Source organism: Oenanthe melanoleuca, chromosome 18 (genome assembly GCF_029582105.1).
Source record: "Oenanthe melanoleuca isolate GR-GAL-2019-014 chromosome 18, OMel1.0, whole genome shotgun sequence".
NCBI classification, from domain to species: domain Eukaryota; kingdom Metazoa; phylum Chordata; class Aves; order Passeriformes; family Muscicapidae; genus Oenanthe; species Oenanthe melanoleuca.
The window spans coordinates 2,410,777-2,435,733 of NC_079351.1; the positions used below are offsets into that span (position 1 = coordinate 2,410,777).

At 45.5% G+C, this 24,957-nt stretch overlaps 1 protein-coding gene across 3 annotated transcripts; it reads right to left on the minus strand.

Moving 5' to 3' along the window:
• Positions 1–224: 224 nt before the first annotated feature.
• Positions 225–24,909, minus strand: PRKAR1A (protein kinase cAMP-dependent type I regulatory subunit alpha). Of its 3 annotated transcripts, none has more exons than XM_056505613.1 (12): positions 24,805–24,909; positions 21,639–21,750; positions 12,579–12,757; positions 8,155–8,328; positions 7,434–7,525; positions 7,193–7,254; positions 6,656–6,702; positions 6,007–6,165; positions 5,531–5,591; positions 5,145–5,266; positions 4,503–4,584; positions 225–2,724 (listed from the first exon to the last, which is right to left on the minus strand). In XM_056505613.1, exons 1-12 carry the CDS (start codon positions 24,847–24,849, stop codon positions 2,552–2,554), a joined length of 1,308 nt encoding a protein of 435 aa, XP_056361588.1. In that variant the 5' UTR covers positions 24,850–24,909; the 3' UTR covers positions 225–2,551. The 3 variants fall into 3 exon arrangements, with proteins under 3 accessions (XP_056361588.1, XP_056361590.1, XP_056361589.1); XM_056505615.1 differs by lacking the exons at positions 21,639–21,750; positions 24,805–24,909 and adding exons at positions 15,047–15,110; positions 16,011–16,119; XM_056505614.1 differs by lacking the exons at positions 21,639–21,750; positions 24,805–24,909 and adding an exon at positions 16,011–16,113.
• Positions 24,910–24,957: the final 48 nt, after the last annotated feature.

Below are 24,957 nucleotides of genomic sequence, written 5' to 3' on the forward strand. Positions count from 1 at the left end.
CTTGGGAGAGATCAGAGCAGCACAGGCTGCCAGGAGCCAAACAGGACACAGGCACAAGTGCAGAGGAATTCCCAGGCTGGCACGTGGAGACCAAGCTCTCCCCAGGACCTGAACTCACCCCTGGAGTTTACACCAAGCTAATCCATTAAGCTGCTTATTTTCTGCTGCCTCATTCATAACACTAAAGCCAAAGGAAAACATGAGGTAAAAATAAAAGAGGCTGATTGCATTTAAGAATTTAAATCATTTTATTGCTTTACCTGCCATTAGGACAATCTATAACAAAAGGAATATAATATAATATATTAGCACATACAGTAAATCAGACTTATAGAGTCAGGTAACAATACAAAAATGGTCCTCTGGTTGACTATAGCTTCCTAGGGCAATAGACTTCATCAATTTGCTGAAGATAGACTAGCAAAAAATTACTTCTAAAGCCCTGAATGTTAGCTAAGGCAAAACTATGCCAATTGTGGTTTCAAACATATTGAAATTGCACACAAAGGTAAAGCTATAACTGTGTTTAATATTTAACTCAGACTTAGCTGATTTATCTTAAAATCTTGTAGGTAAAACTACAAAAGGGAGTAAACAGCAAGCTAAAAAGATGCAGTAGTGAAACTTGATTAGAAAGCCTTATATAAAAAAAATGTGCATTTTTTTTGTGGAGCTCTAACTGGTTTACAGAGTTTTTGGTGCTTTAATGTAACACAAAGAACACATATGAAGAAAAAAAAAACTTGCAGAGTCAAAACTTAAGAAAAAAGTTTTACCAAAAAAGAAAAAAGGAAGAAAAAAAAGAACCAAAAAAAGGTAGCATTTGCTTATTCCTTAAGGACTCTGGGAGAAATCCTCTATTCAACATCTCTTGAATAGAGAACTCAAACCACAAGCATTTCAATCCCTTTCTTGGGATTTCAGTTTCAGAAACACCCTGAAACCTTTTAAAGGCTTGATACCTTCAGTATTATTCTGCATGAATTAGCAGATTCTTCCTGATTCTCTCCATACTCAGGAAAACTTTGGATTTGCATCCACTCCACCTCAGAAAGGAAATAAAACAAGGGCTCCATCGTTAAAGTAGTTGCACAACAAATGCCAAACTGCTTGCTGTCACTCCCAAATACAAACCTATGCTACTTGATATAAATTACAGTTTAAAGGAAACCTTAAAAATTGCCTACAATTATTGAACCGTGGAATTCAGTAAAAACTTTTGGGAAGTCTTGGTGAGCACAGAGTAATGGAACACAAAGCTGGGAAATACTGAAATACATTTAAGACTCCGCAACAGATTGAACTTGGGGGGGAAAGAAAAAAAAGGATGAAATGAGTGTGGTGGAAATTCCACAAGCAAGAAAAGAGAATTCACCTTTTGGCTTTGAACTAGATTTATAGTGAATCATTTTTAAAATGATGAACTGACAGCTCTAAAAACTTAAAACAATTGAGTGTTGCAGGAAAGTTCAAACACTCAGTTTTTCTGCCTCTCATTCTCTACCAAGAATAATGGAGCTTTACAGACCAGCAATCTTGTCACCTGCAACTGATACTGGCCAGAACACTCAGCATTTATTTTCCCTGGCAACAAAGGGTCACTTGAACTGATGGTGGTTTCTTAAAAGTTAACTGAGGATTAACAAAACAATTCACAGGGAAAATCAAATGTTTGCTTTCAACTTCTACACCAATCTAAGCACTCAAACAGTACTAACAGCTGGACAGCTGCATCATTCTTACACCAATCTATGTACTAGAGACCAAAGTCAGGCATTTCATGTAGCATTTAGTTCTTGCCACGTGGAACAGAAAGAGTTTGAAATGGCAAATGAATGGCTGGAGAAAGAACAAGTGAAAAAGATCAGTTGCGGCAAGTCAGCAAATGGATCAACAACTGCAGTAGTTCACCAGAACTATTAACCTGGAAAGCTTTGGATTTACACTTGACAAGAACAGAACTATGCAATCTTAAACCAGCAGACACAGGAACAATTATACTGGTAAATTCCAACTGTGGCTTTCTCAGCAGCTGATGCCTCACGATTGAACCCAGGATTACAGTACCCAGAAAATGAAACCCAGAAAACCCCAAGCAGCTCAATTACAAGGGTAGCTCTCATGTGAGAAGAAATACAGCAGGTGATGACCACAGCCTTCAAATCTGTCCAATAATTTGAGAACCACCTTTAAAGGAACTTTTCCCCCCTTTACTGTCACCTCCTCACTCTATGGCAATAGAGTCTCTCCCTCACTGGAGCAAGGCTGCACTGGCCTGAGTTGGACACTGGTGCACAGAGAGAAGCAAACGTCTCCATTCAACTTTTTCTATTAATTTAATGGGACAGAGAGCACAGAAATAATATGCTCTAAATTAATGACAGTGCCATGATAAGCAGGTTTTTTTTCCTTTTTTTTTTCTTTTTTTTTTTTTTTTTTTTTTGTGTTTAACCGGACAGGAAGCTGCAAATGCCAGTGGTGATGTGGCTCTGCACAAGGGGAAGAAAGCAGTCTGCATTTGTGAAGCATGGCTTGGACAGGGAGGAAGGTTTCAGACAGACAGTGATACAAAACTGTTGTACTGCTGGATGTTCCTCTTGAGGATGTCAGAGCAGGGCCCCAGCACACGCTCGAACCGGGGCCGGTCCAGCTTCACACATTTCAAGGGGCCACGAGCCACGACGGTGGCAGCACGAGGACGGTTCATCAGCAGAGCAATCTCACCTGGGGCAGCACAAACAGCAAACACAGTCACCAATCCATGGGAAAAAGAGGCACAGAAATGACCCTTCTCCACTTCAAATGGCAGAGAAGGTAATTCAGGCTTTAGCACTGCTCAGAACAAGTACCTAGTAATTACATTAAAAGCAGCTGTGAAGGTAGTTTAAAAAAAAAAAAAAACCTACTTGATGATTTTGTTATTAAAAAGCCTGTCCACATTCAAGTCTCTCTGAAAAAAAAGCCTAAAAAATTTCAATACTGTGTCTGTTTGAGGAAAGGTCATGTTTCAATTTACTATGTAATTTTCCTAGCCAACAAGGAGTTATTTTTCTAATAGTACTGCTCAATTCTGGTGTTTCTAGGAAACTCAGGACAACAAGAGCATGGTTTTGATGTAAACAAACAAAACATTAATGCACCAGACAGAAGCCTTTGACCCATGGCTGGCCAGAATCAAGACTCTGGCTTTGTCATGGGGCTGTGGAAAAGGAGCATTTTGAAGTTCCACTGAATCCCCATTTTTAAAGTTTTGCACAAACAAAAACTTTGTTTCAACTGATGAACAACATATTTGGAAATGAAGTTTTCAACAAGCCCCTTTTTTCAGCAACAGAAACAGCCCCTAACATTCCTACAAGAAGCATGGAAGAAACCACAGCAGCAACTCTGGGGTTTTGTTTGCTTGGGTTTGGACTTGAGTTCTTTCCACATTCAGGACTGAGGGAAGAACTCAGTGTTCCTTGGAGAACACTTCTGCCTGCATTATCAGAAGGGATGTTCAAAAGAAATGAGGAAAACTTTTCCACTGTACCCAATTAAAACTCCTGAACTCAGCAGCCTCCAAAAAAGAGGCTTGCTAAAGAGTAAGGAGGTTCTAAGGGAGAGTTAAACCCCTGAAGGAAAGGTCTGCAGCACCTGAAAACAATGACTATGATAATATTTAGAGTGGGAAACTCAAGAGAACACAAAAGGAAATATTAGAAAATATGAAATGACACAGATTGAAGTCTAGTCCTAGATCTTGAGCCAAGCAGGCCTTTGGGCAGAGCCCATGCACTCGAGTCCATCCCAATTCAGGCCTTGCAACAGAGGATTTGCTGCTTACATCACCTACAGAGCTGAAAACCTGGACAACCAAAAGCTTTTAGCGAGAGGAAAGAGAGGAACTAGCTAAAAATTGTGAAAAATGTTAGGGGTTTTGAGAGGGCTGTATTTAACCATTAAACAGCAGGTTCTGACCAGGTTCCCTTCTGACTGGAGAACTGAAGGCCAAGGAAGGAATTTTTTTACCTTCCTGATGTCTTCAGCTGTGTAATGAGTGACTACAAAGACAAACCCAGGATGCATAGGGAAAGACAGAGAGAAAGCAACAGGCTGCAGAACAGGAAATTCTTGTCAGGCATGAAGGAGAAAACCTCACCACAACAAGGCTGGTTAGACAGAGAAAGGAACTGCCCAGAGAGGCTGTCTGATCTCCATCCCTGGAGACACAGGAAACTCAACTGGACATAGCCATGAGGAATATGAGGTCATTTCAAATTCAGCTCTGCTCAGGGCAGGGAGGTCAGGCCAAATAATTTTTTACAGTAAAGCAGTGTGGAACAATCACATCCTGTGTGCACACCTGAGTGCCAAGTGACTCTGATACTCACCCAATGCTGAGAGCAACCACAGGAGTCCAAAACAGTAATTAAACAAATCCAGCTTATCTCTGCCATTGACAGAGCAGACAAAATGGTGACAGTGGTGTCTGCAGCCACAGCTGTCACAACATAACTCACCAAAGTAATCAGAAGGTCCCAGTCTGCCCACTTCAACAAATTCCTCATTTTCTGACCGGCGCTGTAGCACTGCAGCTGTGCCCTTTAATAAATGACAGCAGTCAAACTGCAATTTCCAGCATCACTGCAAACACTCAATTTCCACAGAACTAGCTGCTTTGCAGGAATAACTGTTATGATGCCTCAGTTAAAAAACCACTTCACCTAACTGCTGTAGAAGAACAACTGCTCCTCTCCTCTCTAAGCATTAAACATCTTGAACATTTACACATACACAGCAGTGACTTCTTCCTGGTTTTCCTGACAGTAGCAGTATTACAGTTTGACTAGCAAAAAAGCCCAGAAAAAAAGACAAACCACCAGATAGAAGACAATGACAACACTAGTAAGGCATTACCAGCTATCTAGAAGAGGTCTCTAATCTCAAAAAGATAAATTCCTTTCTGTCAGAAACTTCTTATTTTTTTTTCCTGGAAGTATCATTTGTGAAAACAGCAAAACTAAATCCAAGTTGCTGCATGTCCAGCAAGATGATGTTTCTTTAGGGATTCTCTGGAAGTACATGTTTTGTTCTTCTCCAAGTGCCTGCTCTGGGATACCATAAAAAAAAAGGTCAAGTTTTGAGCTTTTGAGCTTGCTTACCTCCAAGATAATGAAGAACTCATCTCCTGGCTCTCCCTGGACCACAATCTTCTGGCCATCCTCAAATAGTACTGGTTCCAAGGCATCAGCCACAGTGAGACGCTCCCACTTGTCCAGAGATTCTACAGAGTTAAGAGTTCATTACTGGAGGGTCTTCTCAAGGCACAAATTACATTTTTTGCTCTGTGTTTATACAGAGGTCAGTGTATTTCTGGCTGCATTTGTGCATCAGTGATCAAGACCTGAATTAGAGTTATTTTGGATTGATGCAGAGAAGCAGTTGTGATGAATTACCACAACAGCCTGTAATCATCATAATGCTGAGTAACAGCTTCATTACAATGTGGCAATTGATTCCACTCCACAACAAAAATCATCTCACTTACCCAATATAGATACTTTGCTAAGGAATTTCTCATACATATTTCTCTTTCTCAAAGTATTTCCCTATAAAAAAAAGGAAAGAACACAAAGTTTTCTTTTTACTCTAAACAAAACTCCAGACACAAACAAATTTAACCATAGTGTTCTGTCTCACAGACCCCAAACCCACAAGATTAAATGTTTTGAAATTGAGTTCTCTCAGTAATATTCCAGTTGAGCAACATTCCTAAAGCACTCAGCATTTATTGCAGCCTTATTACACTCTCAGCTCAGTTTAACAGTAGCATTGTTTTGCTCACTAATGCAAGATTCCCCCTTGCCCTGTGCCTGAGAGATGCACGTTGAGTAATCAGCTTTCTGATTACTGAACAGACAGCAGGATTTGGAATAAATAACTCCAGCAAAGGACAGGCAGAAGGACAGATACCTAGGATACACAACCCCCAAAGCACACAGCCAGGTTCTGAGGGATACTTGCCATCAGGATCCTTCTGTAGCTGTCCCTGTCAATGCCCCACAACTTGACATTGGTCTTGGCTTTGACGGTGGCAGCTCGGGGGGTGCCGTAGATGAGGGCGAGCTCTCCGAAGCTGCCACCCTCACCCACACTGGTGGCCCACTCACTGTTCACATAAACCTGCAAGGCAGAGCATGGTCACACACACCTCAGCTTCCTGCTGCCCCCTATTCCCTTGGGAGTACAAAGAAATTCCCACATCTGTACCAAGGCTGATCATTTCAGTGCTCCCAACCCCAGCACAATTTGTGTTGTCATCGACAGAGGGATTCTCTTCTACGTCTCATGCAGACTCCTGAGAAATAACATCTCAACAAGGTCTGTGTCATAAAGAGCTATGAATGAGCTGGGCTGGAAAATAAAAAGCCTGCCCTACACCTCAACTCCACCCTGCATGCTTAAAACATCTGTATTGTGTACAAATCATTCATTTTGAAACTCAGTCTGTGCAGTCAGACTGAGTTGTTAAGGAGCAAAACAAACTTCGGCAAGTAAGAACTTAAGTGAGAAGATCTGCTAAAGGCAGGGTCTATAGAAGAGGCCTACAAATATCAGAGTATTCTTCTGCTAGGAATGAATATAACATTAATAAACTGCCAGGAATACTTACATCCATTTCTCCTTGATCAACAACATAGAAGTTATCACCTTCATCACCTAAAGAAGAAGAAGAAAAAAAATTGAATATACACTAAACTGAATATACTAAGAAAGAACTGGCATCTCTGCCAACTTTGATGTTTAGACTCCAACAAGGCTGACAAATTTTTGCACAGTTTGCAGGGTGAAACACATTTTGCTGATTTGAGTCCTTTCAGCCCCGTGAAAGGGGACATCTACTGGTACCCAAGAGAACAGCAGCAATTCCAGGATTACTGGAAAGGCAAACCCGATCCACAAACTGACATAACATTTCTCCAGAGTCATCAAAGGACAATATTCCCAACAGACAATCTATTTAAGGAAGCCACATCCTCCTTGAGTGGCTGCAGCTCCCCACTTCAGTATGAAGTGCTTCAGGGAACACAACAAGAAGTTGTGTGGTTGCAGTGACCCTGCTTTTACATTAAAAAAATAAACACAAACTGAGAGCACTAGAGCAGCTCCCCATCCCCAAAGGATCCCCAGAGCAAACTCTGGCACTTGCCTTGCTGGATGACAGTCTCTCCTGCGATGTAAGTGACGGGGAACATCGCATCGAAGATGTCACTGAAGGAGAGGACACCAAAATCAGCCAAAATCCTGCACAACTCCACACAGCTGCACCCCAACCCAGCAATGCTACTCCTGGTGCTCTGTGGTTCCACTGACCACTGCAGACTTGTGACATATTTAGTTCTGAACTCTGCCCTTCCACAAGCCTTAACCCCACAAAGATTTCCTCTTACCTCCTCTCATTATCATCAAGATGGGTAAACAGCACATTCTTCTCAATTGCTTTTGCCAAAGCAGCCATGGTTTTATAATCTTTTGGAATAACCTAGGAGAGAATCAGAGAAAGCAAATGGTTAATTTTTCTCAGGAAAAATTTCTGCACTTACCATGGTAAATATATAACTTAAATTGCTAGAAAACACTGGCTGAGTTTTTCCATTTTCTTTCAACCACTATAAATACAACCCCCAAATATAGTCAACATTTACAGACAGTTTGAATACAAGGAAAATATAATCTTGTATTATTTTATACAACTGAAAAGCATAATTCCATGCTCAGTTTGTAAGGTATTTTGCATAAGGACAAATATCTGTCCAACCTGTGTTTTCCTGGGAACAGCAGCAAGCCTACTCTGCCATTAGGCCAAATGTTGTTGCAGCTGCCAAGTAACTGGGAGCACATAATATATATAATATATCTAAATATATGCACATTTAAATATACATGACTTCAAAGGGAACAGGTCTAAGTAATGTATGAATGGTTTAATTGCATGATAGGTTATTCTGTCATCAGTTAAACAGCCACAGACACAGGTCTGCTTTTTACAGCAATTATGACATAACAGGCTCCAAGAGCTTGGTGCTATTTAGTACCCTGGATAGAAGGTGGGCTCAGATAAACTCTTGGATTGTGGATATAATTTTGAGCAAGGCTGAAGAGTCAGAGCACCTTTCTAACATAAGAGGCAGCATCCTCTTCTGTGTAGACTTCTGCACTGATGGCCCCACGTCGTGATCGATATTTAACCACAGGGTTGAGGGGAGGAGGAGGGGAGATCTCATCCTCCCGGGAGTCGGAGCGAGAACCAGACTTCAGCTGATTCAACAACTGCTTTGTTTCCTCCTAAACAGGAAGGAAGACATGTTTGTGTCACATAATCCAAAGGAAAAAAAAAAAAAAAAAAAAAAAAAAAAAGCAGTCGTGTATCATGTTCCAGCCCAGCCTGCCAACACCAGGGAGCTTCCTGTGTACATTATTCCCACATTAAGGCAAACAGGAGACTGCAGCATCTGAGATCAAAGGCCTTTCAAAACACGTGGTAGATGTGCCTTTCATTCCTACCAGTCACATCACAATGCTGCCTATTTATTGAGTTATTTTTCATTTATTAAACTATTGGTGTGAATAAGTTGATTCTGGTTTCTGCCAGTGTATTCAACAGGTGATGAGGACATTCCTCAGACGCTGAAGGCACTTCCCCAGCTGCAAGGAGGGAGTTCCTCCCCTCACTGCGAGGTGTTAAAGCCTTTTTGGAGTTGAAAGACACAGGAGCAATTCCTCATAAATCCGTGTTATATGAGAAGCTTTTGAAAGAGGTTGAGTCATGGACCAACTTGATACTCATTTACCAACATTTATTTTAGGAGAAAGAAACATGAACGCTGCTTTCAAAAGGGCTGGAGGAAGGATGCTGGAGGCTAAAGTGAGATTTTTTTTATGCAAACCACATGCAAACCTTGCACACGGTTACATGTTTTCCTTATTTCCTTCAGTATCTAACAGTGCTGTAGTGATACTGTAGAAGACCAGGGTACTTACAACAACACAAATTCTAATTAACTTGACACACTGAAATTTGATTCTTCAAACGATTCACCTCAATCAACTAAAATCAGATTAAAAACAAAACAGCCAAGCCTGGAGTCAGAACATTGACATCACAACAGATCAAATGACTTTCCCAGCATTAGGAAACAGGGGTTTGGGACATTCTGTAAAAGAACAAGGACTCATCTGTTCTCCCAGAGCTGCAGCCCTTGTAAAAGCTGGGTTTGTCCAGTGTCCTTGATCCCAGCTGGGCAGTGAGGCTCTGGATAGCAGCACAGCCTGAGGGAAGGGCCATGGGATAACCATTCCTGGGAGTTTCCAGTGCCCTTCTCCCAGAGCCAAGGAGCTCCACTGCCTCACATTTCACTTCCTGCTCTCTGCCCATTGATAAAATGGTGCCACATTTCCCAGCCTTGGGAGCAAAATGTATTTAAAACTCATTTCTGTCCTCTGATTTTAGAGGAACAAGTCTCAACAGAGATGAAATTAAAAATAGCCTGAGCAGTAATAAGTGTTTGGTGTAAACTGCCTCACCATCAACCACAGAACATGTTTGTTCACGTACAAAATACTTAACCCATTAAAAAAGACACTTTTTAAATAAGTGAACACCAGCTGCTGGGGTTTTTCCAGTATCACATAAAATATTAAATATTGTGATCAGAGATTGAAGCACTTCAGAAGCATTTAGTAAGGGAGTTGTTATCAAAACACTCTTCAAGAGACTCCTCAGGGCAATGCCCCACTCAGGGAGAAGGAAACTGCACTAACAAAAAAATATAACTGGTAACTTCTGTCTGACCCAGAATTTATTACTAACCTTTTTTGGTTTTTCGGTATAGTAAGGTAGGGGATGGACACAGAAACAAGTTACAGGTGGGTAAAATAATGTAAAAATTAAAAACATTCAGAAGCTGTAAGAGCATTTTTTAAAAAGCTCTGCCATAAATTCACAATTGCACAGTATATCCTCCTAAACTAGCTTGTTTTGCAAAAGAAACACTTAAAGAAAATGGGAAAATATTCAGATATTCAGATATCTGAGCAGGGCAGGTGGTGGGGAACAGGGACAGTGACTACATATCCATCACACTTTCTAATTCCAGCTTTCTATAAAATAACTGCATCACACACATCATTTCAAGCATGCACTTATTCCAGAGGACAGTCCTGTCCAACAGCCAGGATTCATGTGGCAGGCTGCAATAATGACCTCTACATTAAATTTCCACAGCTCAAGCTACATTACACACTGAAGAGCTATTACAGCTTTTAGCAGGTATTGGTATCAGCCATGTTTGCACAGCAAAGAGAACAGAGGCTTCAGCACACCACAAACAGATAAAAATAAAACCATTTATACAATCAATGAGTAGTAATTAGATTCATCTAACAGAGGAGGACATTTGAATTCCTATAGTAGCTGTAACATCTCGGAGGCAGCAATTTTGATGTTTCTGAACAGAAATTCTAAAGCATGTTTAAATTTCCTCAACATATTTTAATAACATGCCAGTGAATCAGCTCTATTTGTGTGCAGTGGAAGACATGACTTGTCAAGAGAATGAGAGAGAAAATAGCAACTTCAGTTCTCAATGGTGTTCCTTCAAAAATTCATCTTACAAAAAAAAACCTGAGGTTGAGACACAGTCAGAGAGAGGAAAAATTTGAAAGCACATTGAAAAGCTGCTCTGTTTTATTACAGATGTAAAAGACAGGATTTGGGGAGGTGAAGCAGAGGGACTTTCAGGCATTTCTGCTGTAGCAGAGCTGAGCACTGGGCTGGAGCTGGTTAATAACATTACTGAGCATTTGTGCTCTCCACAGAAGGATGTCAGGAGTTTCCAGCCCAGCACAGGATGTTCACTGCTCTGCTACCTGAGAGCTGTGGAGGTACCTGGGTAAACTCAGCCCAACCCAGGCTGAGTGGGGAAACCACCCAGAGGAAGCTGCAGGAAGTTTTAAATCCTAGGAGGCAAGAAAAAAATGCTCCAGTTTCACTTGTAGCTACAGCTGCACTAGAGGGCACTTGGAACCCATGAGAAAGACCCTGACCAAAATTGTGAGAGTAATTGAAGGGGAAAAAACATTACCTAACCAGTTTTATTTTCAGCTTCAGTGTAGGCTGACAGAGTAGACAGAGAACCAATGAGCACCAGAATAAAACCATCAACTCACTCAATTCCAACATTCATGTCATTAAATTCAGAGCTGGACTTGTTATCTTGCTAAAAACCAAATTAAGTTCCTAAATTCTGCATGTTGACCATAAATCCACTGCACAAAAGCACCCAAATAATTCCATTTTACAACCCCACATATGGACTGGTTTAGGATTTATTCTAAGCACAGTGATGCAGTTTACTTGGTAAAATTTTGTCTACAGATACCTGTGGTGATATTTTATAATTCCCAGCCTAGCAGTACTTCAGAACTCCAGAACCCAAGGAGGGGAAGGAGTCATTGTAACAGGGAGTGACAAGGGATTTTCAAGAACCTCATTATTCAGAACCTCATTATTTATTAAGAACCTCATTATAGTTTGTTGCTGATACACACACCAAAAAAAAGTCAGAGATCTTCATTTGATAAGCAAAATATTCCCCAAATAAATTATGAGTTGTAGCAGATAGTCTGCACCCCTTGGTCATTTCCTAGTATTTATCCTGAACACTTCCATTAAAATACAATTTCCACCAGACATATTTATGATGTCCAATGTTAATTTTCTTATTTATATCAGCAATTAGTAACTCACTAGAACAAAAAAATAAGATAAATGTCTAACTGCCCTATACAAGTACTGAGAGCAGCACCTGCAAACAACTGCTGCACAAGGTCACAGCTGCATTATTTACTAATTCCATGCTCTGAGTACAGTTGCATCCAACCTTTAATCACCCATTTCCACTGGTCCTCCTTTTCCTACCTGCTTATATATCAATATACAAAATTAATAGTTCAGAAGAGTGTGAAATCATTGTTTCAACTCTGAATGCTATCCATTCCCAAGATCCCAGAATGCTGCCAACAACAAAAACACCAAAGGGACCTGAGCACAAACTCAAGAGGGACACCAACACTGAACTACCAAGAGAAGGCAGAAACAGGCTTGCCCTTCCAGAGACCTGGAATGCAAACACTTCCTTTTGTCTTCAGCTAGGCCTGGATCACACCACTGGCACCACTTCTGTGCTCTACCCACATCACTGAAAATCAATATAAGAATCCAAATGCCCTCAGCAGCATCCAGCAAGGTTAAACCCCACAGTTCTCCAGCTCTGGACACACCCATGTATGCTGTGTATCAGCTTCCATGAGTAAGCACTGGGCTGGGATCACACCTGTATCCCAGCTGGGTAAGTCTCCTTGTCACCTCATGTTCTGTGCTACAGGCTTTGGTATGACAGAGGTGAACAAACCACTGGAAAACAGGATCTGTTCTCCAAAAGCACCACTTCCAACTTCAAACAGTCAACACAACTGGTCAAATCTGCAGTTCAGCTCCTAAATGACAAAGGTGCATTTAAATACAAGCTTTTTACCTTCTCCAATCTCTCAAAGTACTCTCTGATGAATCCCATGGGTCTTTCAGGTCTCACTGTGCATAACTGTACAATGCAATCCTTCAGCAGCTGCTGGATGTTGTGTTTTTGGATGTAAAGTTCACATTCCCGGAGGCTCCGCTCCTCCTCACTGCTGCTGCTGCTGGAAGCTGCCATTGCTGAAGGGAAGAGAAGGAGAAGGTTAAATAATAAAAAACTACTGGAAACAAAGATGCTGCTGCCTAAAACAAAGTTATGCTGCATTATCTTGCTGACACCACAGCAAAAAAACCACCTTTACCTACCCAAGCAGTAACTAAGCTAAAGAAAATGCTGTGAACTTATTTAGCACCTGGAAAGAACTCAGAAATCAAAACTCTGGGGGCTCTACAGCCACAGGCAGAAAAGGAAAAGCATTTGGTTGAGCTGAAAAAGCTTCAACAACTCAAGCCCTGTGAGTGCTCCAAGTCAGGGAAGATTCCACCTGAACCTCCTGCTGCTTAAACGGAGGGTTTTGTAGGACTGGAGGCTCCTGTCAGGAGCTGTGTGGGGTCATGGGGATGGATGAGGGCCAAGAGAGAGGTGGGTGGGAGCTGGAAATGTGAGAGGCCAAGCACGAGCAGCATTCGGAAGTGAAACATGCTCAGGCTGAAGCCAAAATGTCAAGGCAGCTTCTGCTAACGGAAGTTATGGATTACAGGCATTGCTCCTAAAAAGCTCCTGTGTAATTTAAACCTGCTCATACCTCATCACTTATTTCATGGATACACTGCAACCCCAAAAATACCTCTTCAACTGTAAATAATGAAGAGTACAGCTTTAAATGTCTTTTATGATGCCAAGTTTTCAAAATACTTCAGCTATGACACCTTCAAAAATGGTCTTAAGCAGATTTTTTCCCTCTTTCAAATCTGTATTGGGTTTCCACTTCCAGATTTTGGTAGCAGGGGGTACAGTGGGCTCTGTGAGAAGCTGCAGGCTGCTTCCTCCATGTCCAACAGAGCCAATGGCAGACAACTCCAACACAAAACTGCCACTGCCAAGGCTGGGCCCTTCAGTGACAGTGGCAGAGCCTTTGGGACAATAGATTTCAGGAGGGAGGAGAAATGGCTACTTCAGACAGATAGAGGAGTGGGAAAATGTGGGAAAAACACCCTGCAGCCCCCAGGGTCAGTGCAGGAGCTGCCCCAGGCCTTGCAGCATGGATTCCCTGGCAGCCTGGGATACAACCCATGGTGAGGCAGCTGTGCCCTGCAGCCCAGGGAGATCCATGGGGAGCAGAGATCCACCCACAGCCCAGGGAGATCCATGGGGAGCAGAGATCCACCCACAGCCCAGGGAGATCCATGGGGAGCAGAGATCCACCCACAGCCCAGGGAGATCCATGGGGAGCAGAGATCCACCCACAGCCCAGGGAGATCCATGGGGAACAGAGATCCACCCACAGCCCAGGGAGATCCACCCACAGACCCTGGAGATCCATGGGGAGCAGAGATCCACCCACAGACCCTGGAGATCCATGGGGAGCAGAGATCCATCCACAGCCCAGGGAGATCCACCCACAGACCCTGGAGATCCATGGGGAGCAGAGATCCACCCACAGCCCAGGGAGATCCATGGGGAGCAGAGATCCACCCACAGCCCAGGGAGATCCATGGGGAGCAGAGATCCATCCACAGCCCAGGGAGATCCATGGGGAGCAGAGATCCACCCACAGCCCAGGGAGATCCATGGGGAGCAGAGATCCACCCACACCCTGTGGAGGACCCCACACTAGAACAGTGGAATGCACAGAGTGTGAACCCATGAGAATCCCATGCTGGTTTTCTGGCAGGAATTGTGGCCATGGAAGGGGAACCAGGCTGGAGAGCAGCCTGCAGGAATATATTGGTGAAGCCCATGGAGGACTGTTTCCCATGGGGAAGGTGTGAGGAATCTTCCCCTGAGCAGGATAGAGCAGCAGAGACAACGTGTAACAAACTGACTGCAACCCCCATCCTCTGTGGTGAGGAGAAGTAGAGAAAATCAGGAGTAAAGTTAAGGCTGGAAAGAAGGGAAAGGGCCAGGAAGATGCTTGTAAGATTTGGCTTTATTTCTCATTATCCTACTCAAATTTAATTAGTTTAATTTATTACCGATTTCCCTGGGTGGAGTCTGTTTTGCCCATGATGGCAAGTGGAGAGTGATCTCTCCCTTATCTCAGTCCAGGAGCCTTTCCTTATATTTTCTTTCTGTTGTTGAGTTGAGGAGGGCAGTGATGGAGCAGTTTTGGTGGGTGCTTAGCATCTAGCCTGGCTGAGCCCATCACAAGATTACAAAACCATTTTAAAGTACATTTTTTTAGGCATACATCTATATAGACACACACTTCATGTCATTTTTTTCATAAGAAAATTAACACTGTGAGAGTTAAAGAAACAGGAAAGAATTTCTCAGGGCATTTTTGGATGAAATATAAAGAAAGTTACCTGGTACAGGGAGTGTGGCAACAGCTTATTAATATGCAGTAAGATATGTTGATCCCAGGATCAGCTTTTGAAAGGGAAAAAACGGATTCAGTCAAAATAATTTTGAGAAATAACAAGTCATTGAAGTCACATCATGGGTTTTATCCTGCTAGGGCAGCAGCAGGAAAACCCAGGGCACAGAGGCAACACAACAACGTGCCCTCTGAATTCTGCTGCTGGAGATTACAGAAGGCTTCGAGTTAATATGGAATTACCAACACTTCAACCAGGTGTCGTTCTTGTCACACCTAATCCCTGCTCAAGGACACACACACAAACACACGTGGATTGTGCGTTGCATAAACACAGAGCGTGGCCTCCCCACGGGCTGAAAAAGCGCCGAGGAGTTCTGCAGTCTCTCCTTTTGTTTTGCCAGCCCGCACGGTGAAGGTCAGCGCTAATGAAGCAGCCCGGAGAGCCCCGGCGGCTCCGTGACCGCCCGCAAATCACACCCCGTGAGCACACACGGGCAAGGACCGCGCCAGAAGGGCAAGGAAATGCGGTATCACGGGCAGGATGAGAACGCCGGTATCTCTACGAGTCTTTTTTCCTGCACGCTCCCAAAGCTTTCCCAAGGCGTGGCTGCCCAGCCCGTCCCTCACGCAGCGCGGGCTGCGGCCGCCTCAGAGCCGGGGGCACCGGGGAGACACTGAGCCGGTACCGCCGGAGCACCGGGACACAACCGGCCCGAAGGCCCGGAAGCGCCGCCCCACAGCCCGCGGGGCTCATTCGGACACCGGCCCGAGAAGGCGCCGCTGCCCCCGCAGCAGCCCCGGAGCCCCGGCCCCGCTCCCTCAGCCGGCCCGGGCCGGCCCCGCCCCAAGGCCGCAGCCTCCCGCTCCGCGCCCGTCCCGCCCGGTTCATCATCGCCCCCGGCCCCGCCGCCGCCCCGGGGCCGCCCGGCCGCTGCCCCCGCCCCGCTCACCTGCGGCGGCTCCGCCGGGACCCCCCGCCCGTCCCGGCCCGGCCGCGGCCTCGCTGCAGCGGCGGCACCGGAAACCGACCGGCCGGACGGGCCCCGCCCGCCGTGACGTCAATGCGCCTCGCTCTCGCCCGGGCCCGTCGCCGCGGTAACCTTAAAGGGGCAACGGTGGGCGCGGCGCGGGCACGGGCCGGGGAGCAGCGCGGGAGGAGCCTGCGGCTTTAAGGCGCGCGGGGCTGGCGGGAACAGGGTGTGGGGTCCGCTGAGGGGCGTGAGATCCCCTGAGGGGAGCGGGAATGGCGAGAGGAGGGGAAACCCTAAGGGGAGAGGGAACGGCGAGAGGAGTGGGATCCCCTGAGGGGAGAGGGAATGGCGAGAGGAGTGGGATCCCCTGAGGAGAGAGGGAATGGCGAGAGGAGTGGGATCCCCTGAGGAGAGAGGGAATGGCGAGAGGAGTGGGATCCCCTGAGGGGAGAGGGAATGGCGAGAGGAGTGGGATCCCCTGAGGGGAGCGGGAATGGCGAGAGGAGTGGGATCCCCTGAGGAGAGAGGGAATGGCGAGAGGAGGGGATCCCCTGAGGGGAGCGGGACCCGCCGGGGCATCAGTTTCACACCGACACGGCCGCGGGTGCTGGTGATCCCCGGTCTGGAAAGGATCCGGTTAAAAGATCAGAGATTGTTATAGGTGGAGGGAAATAAACGATATTAAAGTTTGGCAAAGATTTTACTGTAAATCCGCGTGGGGGATTATTTCATGTGTCTTTATAGCTGAGATGAGCCATTTGATTCCCTTCACTTTGTCTACTCCAAGCTGTAAGAAATCATTTAAAGCTTGAAGTCACCAAATATCCAGGCTGTGCTGACACAAGCAGAGCCCATCTCTGGGCTTGGGAAGGAGAAATGATCCCTAAAAATGAACCCTGGATTGTGCATTTGCTGATCTTGCAACACAGAACATATCTCAGTTTTTCACTCTAATGTTACATCATTTCAGCCAGCACTCACTCATGCTTAACTCGTATGGGAGAATCACGTAATGTACAGTGAAAATTACTCTCAATAGCAACTGTTTGACGTATATTTTGATATAAGAAGATAGTGGTGTTTGTGCAATGACACACAAGCCATCCGGAACTACCTGCTGGCAGGTTTGTTGTTTATTAGCTCTTACATTAAAGAAATAAAGAGTAATAACTTGGGTGTAGATCTTGGACCTGCAATTCCAACAGACCCATCCAGCTCCTGAGCTCATATTCCCCAAATCTTTGACAACTTCTATCTAATCCGGGTTAGTTACAAGCCAGGGTCCAGTATTTTCTGACATTAAGCTCAAAGCTGGTACTTTTATGAAAAATATAAATAAGAGTAATTAATATTTGTGAAACTGTCAGGGTACAGCATCAAGCATTGCTCACATGGTTACAGAACAGTTCCTTCTCTAACTCAAAACTACTGGAAGTTTCTGAACACCACAAAAAGTCATCTGCATTCCCACCTACACATTTCTTTTTGGGCTTTTTACCTCCCCTTTTTTCTTCACAAGCTACTGTCACATCTCACTCCTCCTTGTTTGGACAAGCCCCGGTGCTGTTTTGGGATAGATCCCATCTGGAACAAAGCTTGGCCCCGTGCGTAAAACCTGTTCTGCAACGTCCTCTTTCTTGGGGAAACAAGTGTTCTGTTGTACTTGATGCAATCCCTGCTGGAGTCCTGGAGCCAGGAGAGCAAGGAGAACAAAACCAGCTTTCAGGAGGAGTCCTGTGGAGCCAGCCCAGGTTCACTGGACACAGCTTCCCCCAGGGAGTCAGCACTGGTTGATCTCTCAAAGTTAAATCACACTTCCATAAGCTGATGCTCCTTCGTCCCCACGTGTTAATTCTCACACCGCTGAAGACGTAAGGGAAATGAAAAGCAAACAAAGCCCTGTTCCATTTGGTCTGGTCTGAATTACAGTCAGATCCTGGTCTTAACCATCTAATTAAACATTCCTGAGTAAGTAACTCGCATTACCGTCAGCGCTATTCCCACAACTTTCATTTCAAACAACTTCATGCATCAGTTTCTCATGGAGCAATCTGCTGCCCAGGGCTGTGGCTGCTGGAGAGCAGAGGAGAGCTCAGGGGGAAACTGGGAAACAGGAGCACAGACGTCACCCACCCCTGCTGTGTGCGTGGAACAGGAGCTGCTTGACAGTGGCAGCCAAATTCACAGTGCCTGTGGGGAGCTGCACAGGAGCTGGAGTGCAGGGGCTTCCACTGAAGGTACCACCCAGCTCAGGACCCTGTTCTGTGAGGTGCCACAGTCCTGGAGCAGCCTCTGGGGTTGAAGCCAAATGAATCAAACGAGTGGTAAATTGAAGCAGATGATTGATTTGTCACATACATACAGTTTTAGGTGTTAAATCATGTATGCCCATCATCCTCGAGGTAAAAATGGAGTTTCAGAGGGGCAGAGCACAACCTGGAACACTCCTGATCACAGTGACTGCTACCTGTGTGCTGTCTTGAGGTGCAGTGAATGGGGAAGGAAGTTTTAGTGGTACAGAAAGGTTTCATTTACAAACAGAAGCTGCCATTACCCCAAACAGCCCTGAAATCTACATCAGAAAATCAGTGGAATTAAAACCTGGGAGGTCACTTTGGACCTCATACAAGGTGCCAGAAGCAGAGTTCACACTGTATCCTTTGGGCATGAGTCCCTTTATTTCATTTAAGCTTTAACTAGCATTGAAAATAACCCTCTCTTACTGCTGCACACCTTGGCTCACAGCACCACACAGTGATTCATAGGAAGATCCATAGATTAGAAACCTAAACACACAAAAATATGTTCTCTTTTAACAATAGATTATTTGAGGACATCTGGGTTCCAGGTCAAACTGTATCTTGACAGCTTTCAGTGTGACACTTCAGTGTCACTTCAGTGTACCTGCATGCAGGGACAGAAGGACACTTGTCCTTCGGCAATGCAGCGTTTGCCGGGGAGTCTGAGCCTCTTGGATGAGTTTTTTACAGTGTCAAATCTGTAATTTTGCCACATGAAAGGTGATAAAGAAACAGAACAAGGAATTGATCTTGACAATGCCTGAACTTCCTGCAGTAACCTCAGCATGACTGATGGACTGAACCCCTGTGGACCCTGAGAGGTGGCGTGTGGAGGCTTTGCTCTGGCTGACGTCAGCTGTGAGAAACAGTCCCCAGCGCAGAACCAGTTCGCTATGGGCACATCCCAAACCATTTCCATATGTTACTTTGAAGAAGAAAACGACTGGTAAGACTCAAAACAGAGAAAGCGAGTGCCAAGAAAAAAATGCCCTGAAGTGGCCAGATCTAAGAGATAGACCAGTCGGGGAATCCATCTCCATCTGCCAGACGTGCCTGCTGCAGCACAGCCCTGCAGACTCCCAGCGTGGCTCCCAGCTGGAAGGCTCCCAACACCCAAGGGGCAGCACTGGGAACATTTTACCTCCTGAGTCAGTGCTGACGAGCTCAGCGTGAGGGAGGCTGTGATTGTCAGAGCTGTCCCACACAGCTCTCCTGTGCCAGCTGAACCACAGGCATTTTGAAATAGCCAGGATGCCCTGGTTAAATTCTGACATTGATAATGGTGCTCTTCCTGCCACCCAGCTGGGTTGAACTTGAATTCAGGGTTCTCTTTGCTAGCCTAGAGAGTTCTGTCCTAGATCAGGGATTAACGTCCACCTCAACAGGAGGGCAAGAAGTCTCTAAGCACCCTCCTGACAATATTTATTGAGAACTCCTTGCTCAGGTGTCTGCACCTCAAGGACTCTTCCCTCTCCTCAGCTCCAGATGAGGGCAGGCATTAATGCAGTGGGCAACAGTTCCAGGTCAGAGTTAGGCTGCCCCACAAGACCTGGGAGATAGAAAAGAGCACCTGAAGTGGGGCAAAAAAAAGCCTCTGCAAGGCTCATGCCTCCAGAGAGAAGGAAGGAGACGGGAGAGCAGCAGGTCTGTGCCTCCTGCGGTTTGGATGTGAACAGGCTTTGTTCTGCATCATTAACTTTATACAACCTCTGGGCAGCCCCAGCAGTTCATGAACTGCCCAAGCATCTGCAAATGTGATTCCTGACTTTGAGATCTCTCTGACACAAACCAAATTAAAGAGCACTGCGATAGTGTGCGGCTACTGCTGACTTCTTTTCCGGGAATGCCTGTGAAATACTCCCAGTGTTTCTTTTGTAACAGAATGTAAATACCCCCATTGAAAAGCATCCTCAGTTCTTGTGCTTTTAACAGTCTGGGGAGAGCTCCCTCTCTGAGTATCATCTGGGACACAATTCTCCTGCAAGATAAATGCACACATAAAAGCATTCAAAACATTTGAATTTGCTTATGTGCTTTTCTGTGAAAGCAGGTGGCAAAGTAAACACATTGGTCAGATGCACTCTCCTTGGTTTGGACTGACATCCAAACAATGTCTGGACCGACATCTAACAAACTGGCTACAGAATCCAGCCTTTTCTGAGGCAAGTTGCTGCCTCCCTCCCCCCAAGATAATAGAGCATTTTCCCAGATGGAAGGAACCCACTTGAAAAACAAAAGGTCTTTGAAATGTCAGCTCAGGCTTGCTTGGCCCGAGCTCTGTACCCACAGGAAAACGATGGAGCCTTTTTTCACTCTCCAGCTGTAACACTTACATCTGAAGCAGCAAAGATGATTAAGAGATACAGCTCTAGATTCCTGCTCTCCTACTGGTTTCCAGCCTCTCCTGTGGAAGTCGTTTAGCCTCGCTCCATCTCCAGCACAATGAGGACAAAAGCACTTTCTGGGCTGAGCATGAATCCAAGCTCATGAGAGGTTTGCATGCTCCAGCAATGGGCATCAGTAATTGAACTACTTGAACAAGCTTCAAGCCAGACACAGGAGAACTGATCCAGTGTGGCTGGCAAAAGACATCAGGACATTGCATCCACATGGATGGAGCTCCCTTGGCTCTGTGGCACCACAGTGCTGTGGGCTGGGTAGATGCTGCCCTGCATTCTGTTTGAACTCTGCTATTAATGCATTTATTACACCAGCATTTTGTGCCACTTCTCCTCCAAACCCTTCCTTGTTTCCTCTAGCATGGAAGAGGAAAAAGTGATAAATCTTCCATGCTAAGAGCTTGGGCAGTGAGCCTGCCTGTCCCAAAGTTGTCCCTCCCAGCTGCTCCCTGCTCTGGTCACACCAGGCTGTGTGGGAACCCGACCTTCCCCTGGCTGTCAGGACCTCCGTGTGTTCCCAGTCTCCCTCTCACAATGCAACTTGTTCTGGTCTCTCACGTCAGAGCATTTTTTGATCTTTAGATATTTACAGAGGAATTGCAATTAGTGCTGTATCCAAGAGTTAAAGGAAGGCAAAAGTTTCGCTCTCCCCCTTCCAGTTTTAACCCCTTTGCTCTCTGTGCTACAGGTCTCAGCTGAAAATACTCCAAGACTTTAAAGAGTCCAAAGTGTGCACCCCAAAGAGCCAGGAAAATGAGGCACCCTTGGTCTGTGTTGCTCCTGTGAGCAGTCTCAGGCCCCCAGTGAGATAATCCACGACCAGGGCAAGTGTGATGTCCTAATGCTACTTAGGGAAATGGAGCATTTGCCAGAGTGAGGACAAGATAAGGAGCATTAATCCAACTTACAAGGAAATGCAACATCCATTGTGAGCTCTCCCCTGACCTCATCAAGCACGTCTGCAAGGGCTGCTCCTGAGCACAGCTCCCTCCCTGGCAGGATCTGGGACAGGGTCAGCACCTAAAACAGAAAAGGAACACGTTCCAAAAGCAAAGCTCACAAAGCCTCAGTGACATCCAGACTGGCTGTGGAGCCTGCCATGGCTGCTCCTGTTCTCCCTCGCCCTGGCTGATGCCAGTGCCAGCACACAGCTCTCAGGGTCTCCATGAATCTTTCCCAATTTCTGTACCTTAAACAGAGGGCAATGACATTTCCCTGTGCACATGGCACACACATCTCCCATGTCCCCTTCCCCTCCACACTCCATGTCCAAACAATTTAGCAAGACAAGCCAGTCTGCTGGTGACTCACAAATGTGTTCTGTCCATTGTTTTTTACTTTCCCACATTTTTATATTTAAGACAGGAATCATTATATTTTAAAAAAGGTTTTGAAGTGATGACTTCTGTGGTACCTGCATCTTGTGATCAGGATTCTTCCAAACTCAGAACAGCCCCTGACAATCAATCCAGCTCTCTGCTTTCTTCTCACTTTTCCATTGCATAAGAGGAAAAATCTCCTTATGTGCCCTGACAGAAACAGGCAAACTCATCAAAGCATGAGGTGGGTGCAGGTATAAATCCCACTTTCCCTTCTCTAGCATTCCATTAGCAGGGCTGCTCGACTCTCTCTGATGCCAGTGCTTCTCCCTGCTGGCAGAGGTGCAGATAACCTATTGGTAATCCAAAAAAGCAGGATATGCCCAGCCCGGTGTGATGTGTGTGGTGTGATGATGTGATGCTGGCCCGGCTGTGTGCAGCCTGCTCAGGGCAGCAGATGGCAGCATTTATTGTCTGTCTGAGATCCCAAACCAGCCAGCACTGGCCCTTCAGTGCTCGACACTTTGTGTATTAAAGCTCCTAAAAGTCGGGATGCAGCCCCTTCATCCTCATCCACCTGCTTGATACACTCAGGAAGGGTAAGAAAAAAGAGCACAGTAATGCCTGTGCCACCTCTTCCCACTCCTTCCACAGGGAAAAGTGGTTTCCTTGCTCTTAGAAGCACTTGTTTTCCTTATTACACATTCACCTTTTGCCTGTTTTTCCCCTGCAAGGCTGTAGTCCCTGAACAGGCTCCTGGTTATCAGGAATTCCAGTGAAGGATATAAAGATATTTAACAGATTTAGCTCTACCAAGCCCTTTTCATTTTCCTGTAGCAGATTGAAAATACCAGACCTATCAGTGGGAGCAGGCTTTATCTGAGAGGGAAGAACTTAGCTGGAATTTAAACTCTGAGCCAGGGAAAAGCCTAAAAGCTCTCAAAAAGTACCAAACCATGTGGAATGGCAGCACACAGGATGCCATGGCTGGGAGAGGCTCTTCTGGGCACAGCACTGGTTTCCCAGCTTCTTTACCTCTGTTTCCTCTTTAAGGCTTCAGTACAAACACCCAGGGTGGAGATCACAAACCAACATCCCTCACACCATGTTTTCTGCACTGGAAAACATTTAAGATCAAATGGTCACACTCTGGACTGGGTTTAGAGTTAATGACTGAGTTGAGGTTGTTACTGTCAATAGTTACTGCAGTCACAGGATTGTCAGGAAAGGGAGGCCAACTCCTGATATATTCTTCCCAGCAAACACATGCATCAGCACAAGGTGTCTGGCAGGGCCTTGCCAGACCATTTTCTCAGGTGTGACACATACTGAGATCCCAAGAAATATCTTGGGATTTAACTACTACCCTAATTACCTCCTCCATCCAAAGCTGTATTCCTGAGAAAAATCACTTCAGCTATTTCTTTATGTTTGAGACACCAGAGGCACCTCATCTCTTTACCAGAAAGACTCACAGTTTCCATACAGAGCACCCCAGCTTCTATTTCACACCCAGCACCCAACTGCTCCAGTGTTCCAGAGCACAGATCCTGAGATTTCCAAGGACTTCACCAACACTTTTCCAGCTTTTCCAGCCTGAGGAACAGCCTGCCCTGACCTTACATCCATCATGGTGACATGGCTGTACCAAACCTCCTCCTGCACCCACGTTTCTCACACTGCAGCAGAGAACAAGAACTCCCTGTTTCTCCCACCTCTGCTGATCAAACAGCCATTGCAGGCAGTGAGCTCAAAGGAGGATTGATCAACATGGTTGCATCAGTCAAGCTGCAAAAATAATTGTGTTACCCAAGTCTTGGGTGCTTTATCAAGGCTTCATTTTAAAACCATGGTGATTGCCCAAGCAGCAAACATCCAGCTGTTGCTGTTGCTCAGAAACTGCTTTTTTGAAACACAAGGCACTGGCTTTGTTTGTTGGAGGAGTTTGTTTTGTTTTTAAAATTTTTCCTGCTCCACAACTCGACTTCCTGTCTGACATCCCTGTTTCAAAATCAAACTATGCTGATCCACAGGGACACTTTCAGGACATTCAAAAACAGCTTTTCTATTTCACATTTGGGTTTTATTAGAACTTCCCACTAAGCCCCTTGGAAAAGAAGATGTTTTCCCCCCAAACACGATATCTTTAAAATTTTTCCTCTGCAGTGTCACTCATATGCTTTGAGTCCCAGGGATGATCCACCATCCACCTCTCCAAAATTTTGTTTTGAAGATGTGTGTTTTCCTACTTCCTCCCCAAAATCAATCATCTTCACTGCTGCAGGCTTTAAACTCCCTCACAGGGGAATATTACAGACACTCCAAGGCCCCCGTGTGCAGAGGGGGATTAATCCAGGCAGATATATGTGTCCACATGGAATCTGCCTCACGGAGATGGTATTGCATGTGGCTCTTTTTCCAAAACTCCTGTGGTGCACATCAAGTGATCTGGGGCCAATGACTTCAGCACTCACATGAGGATTACTCATCTAATTAGGGGGTTTGCAGGCTCTGCCCCGGCGTTTCTGTGCGCTGCTAATGTCATTGCACTGACTCCTGGAATATCTGTCATTTAGTGCCTGGCTCGGAGGTTTGTTTTCCTTTGTGTTTTCCCCGGTAGATTTGACAGCAGCGGTGTCAAGCAGAGGAATGATGCACAAACGCCGTTAGGTCTAGGATGCCAATGCCATAATAAAGAGGGAAAAACAACTCTCCAAAGCACTGTTTAGCCAAGGAAGTGGAGAGGCGGACTGACCTGTTTTCCGGTCAGGGGTGTCACCAGCACCTTTCCCCGCCCCATCCCCTCGCTCACACCTTCCCTAAGGCCGCCCCGGCCCCTCCAGCAGCCGCTTGTCGCCGTGTCCCCGGGCAGCAGCGCTCCGACATCTGCCCGCGCCGTCTGATGCAA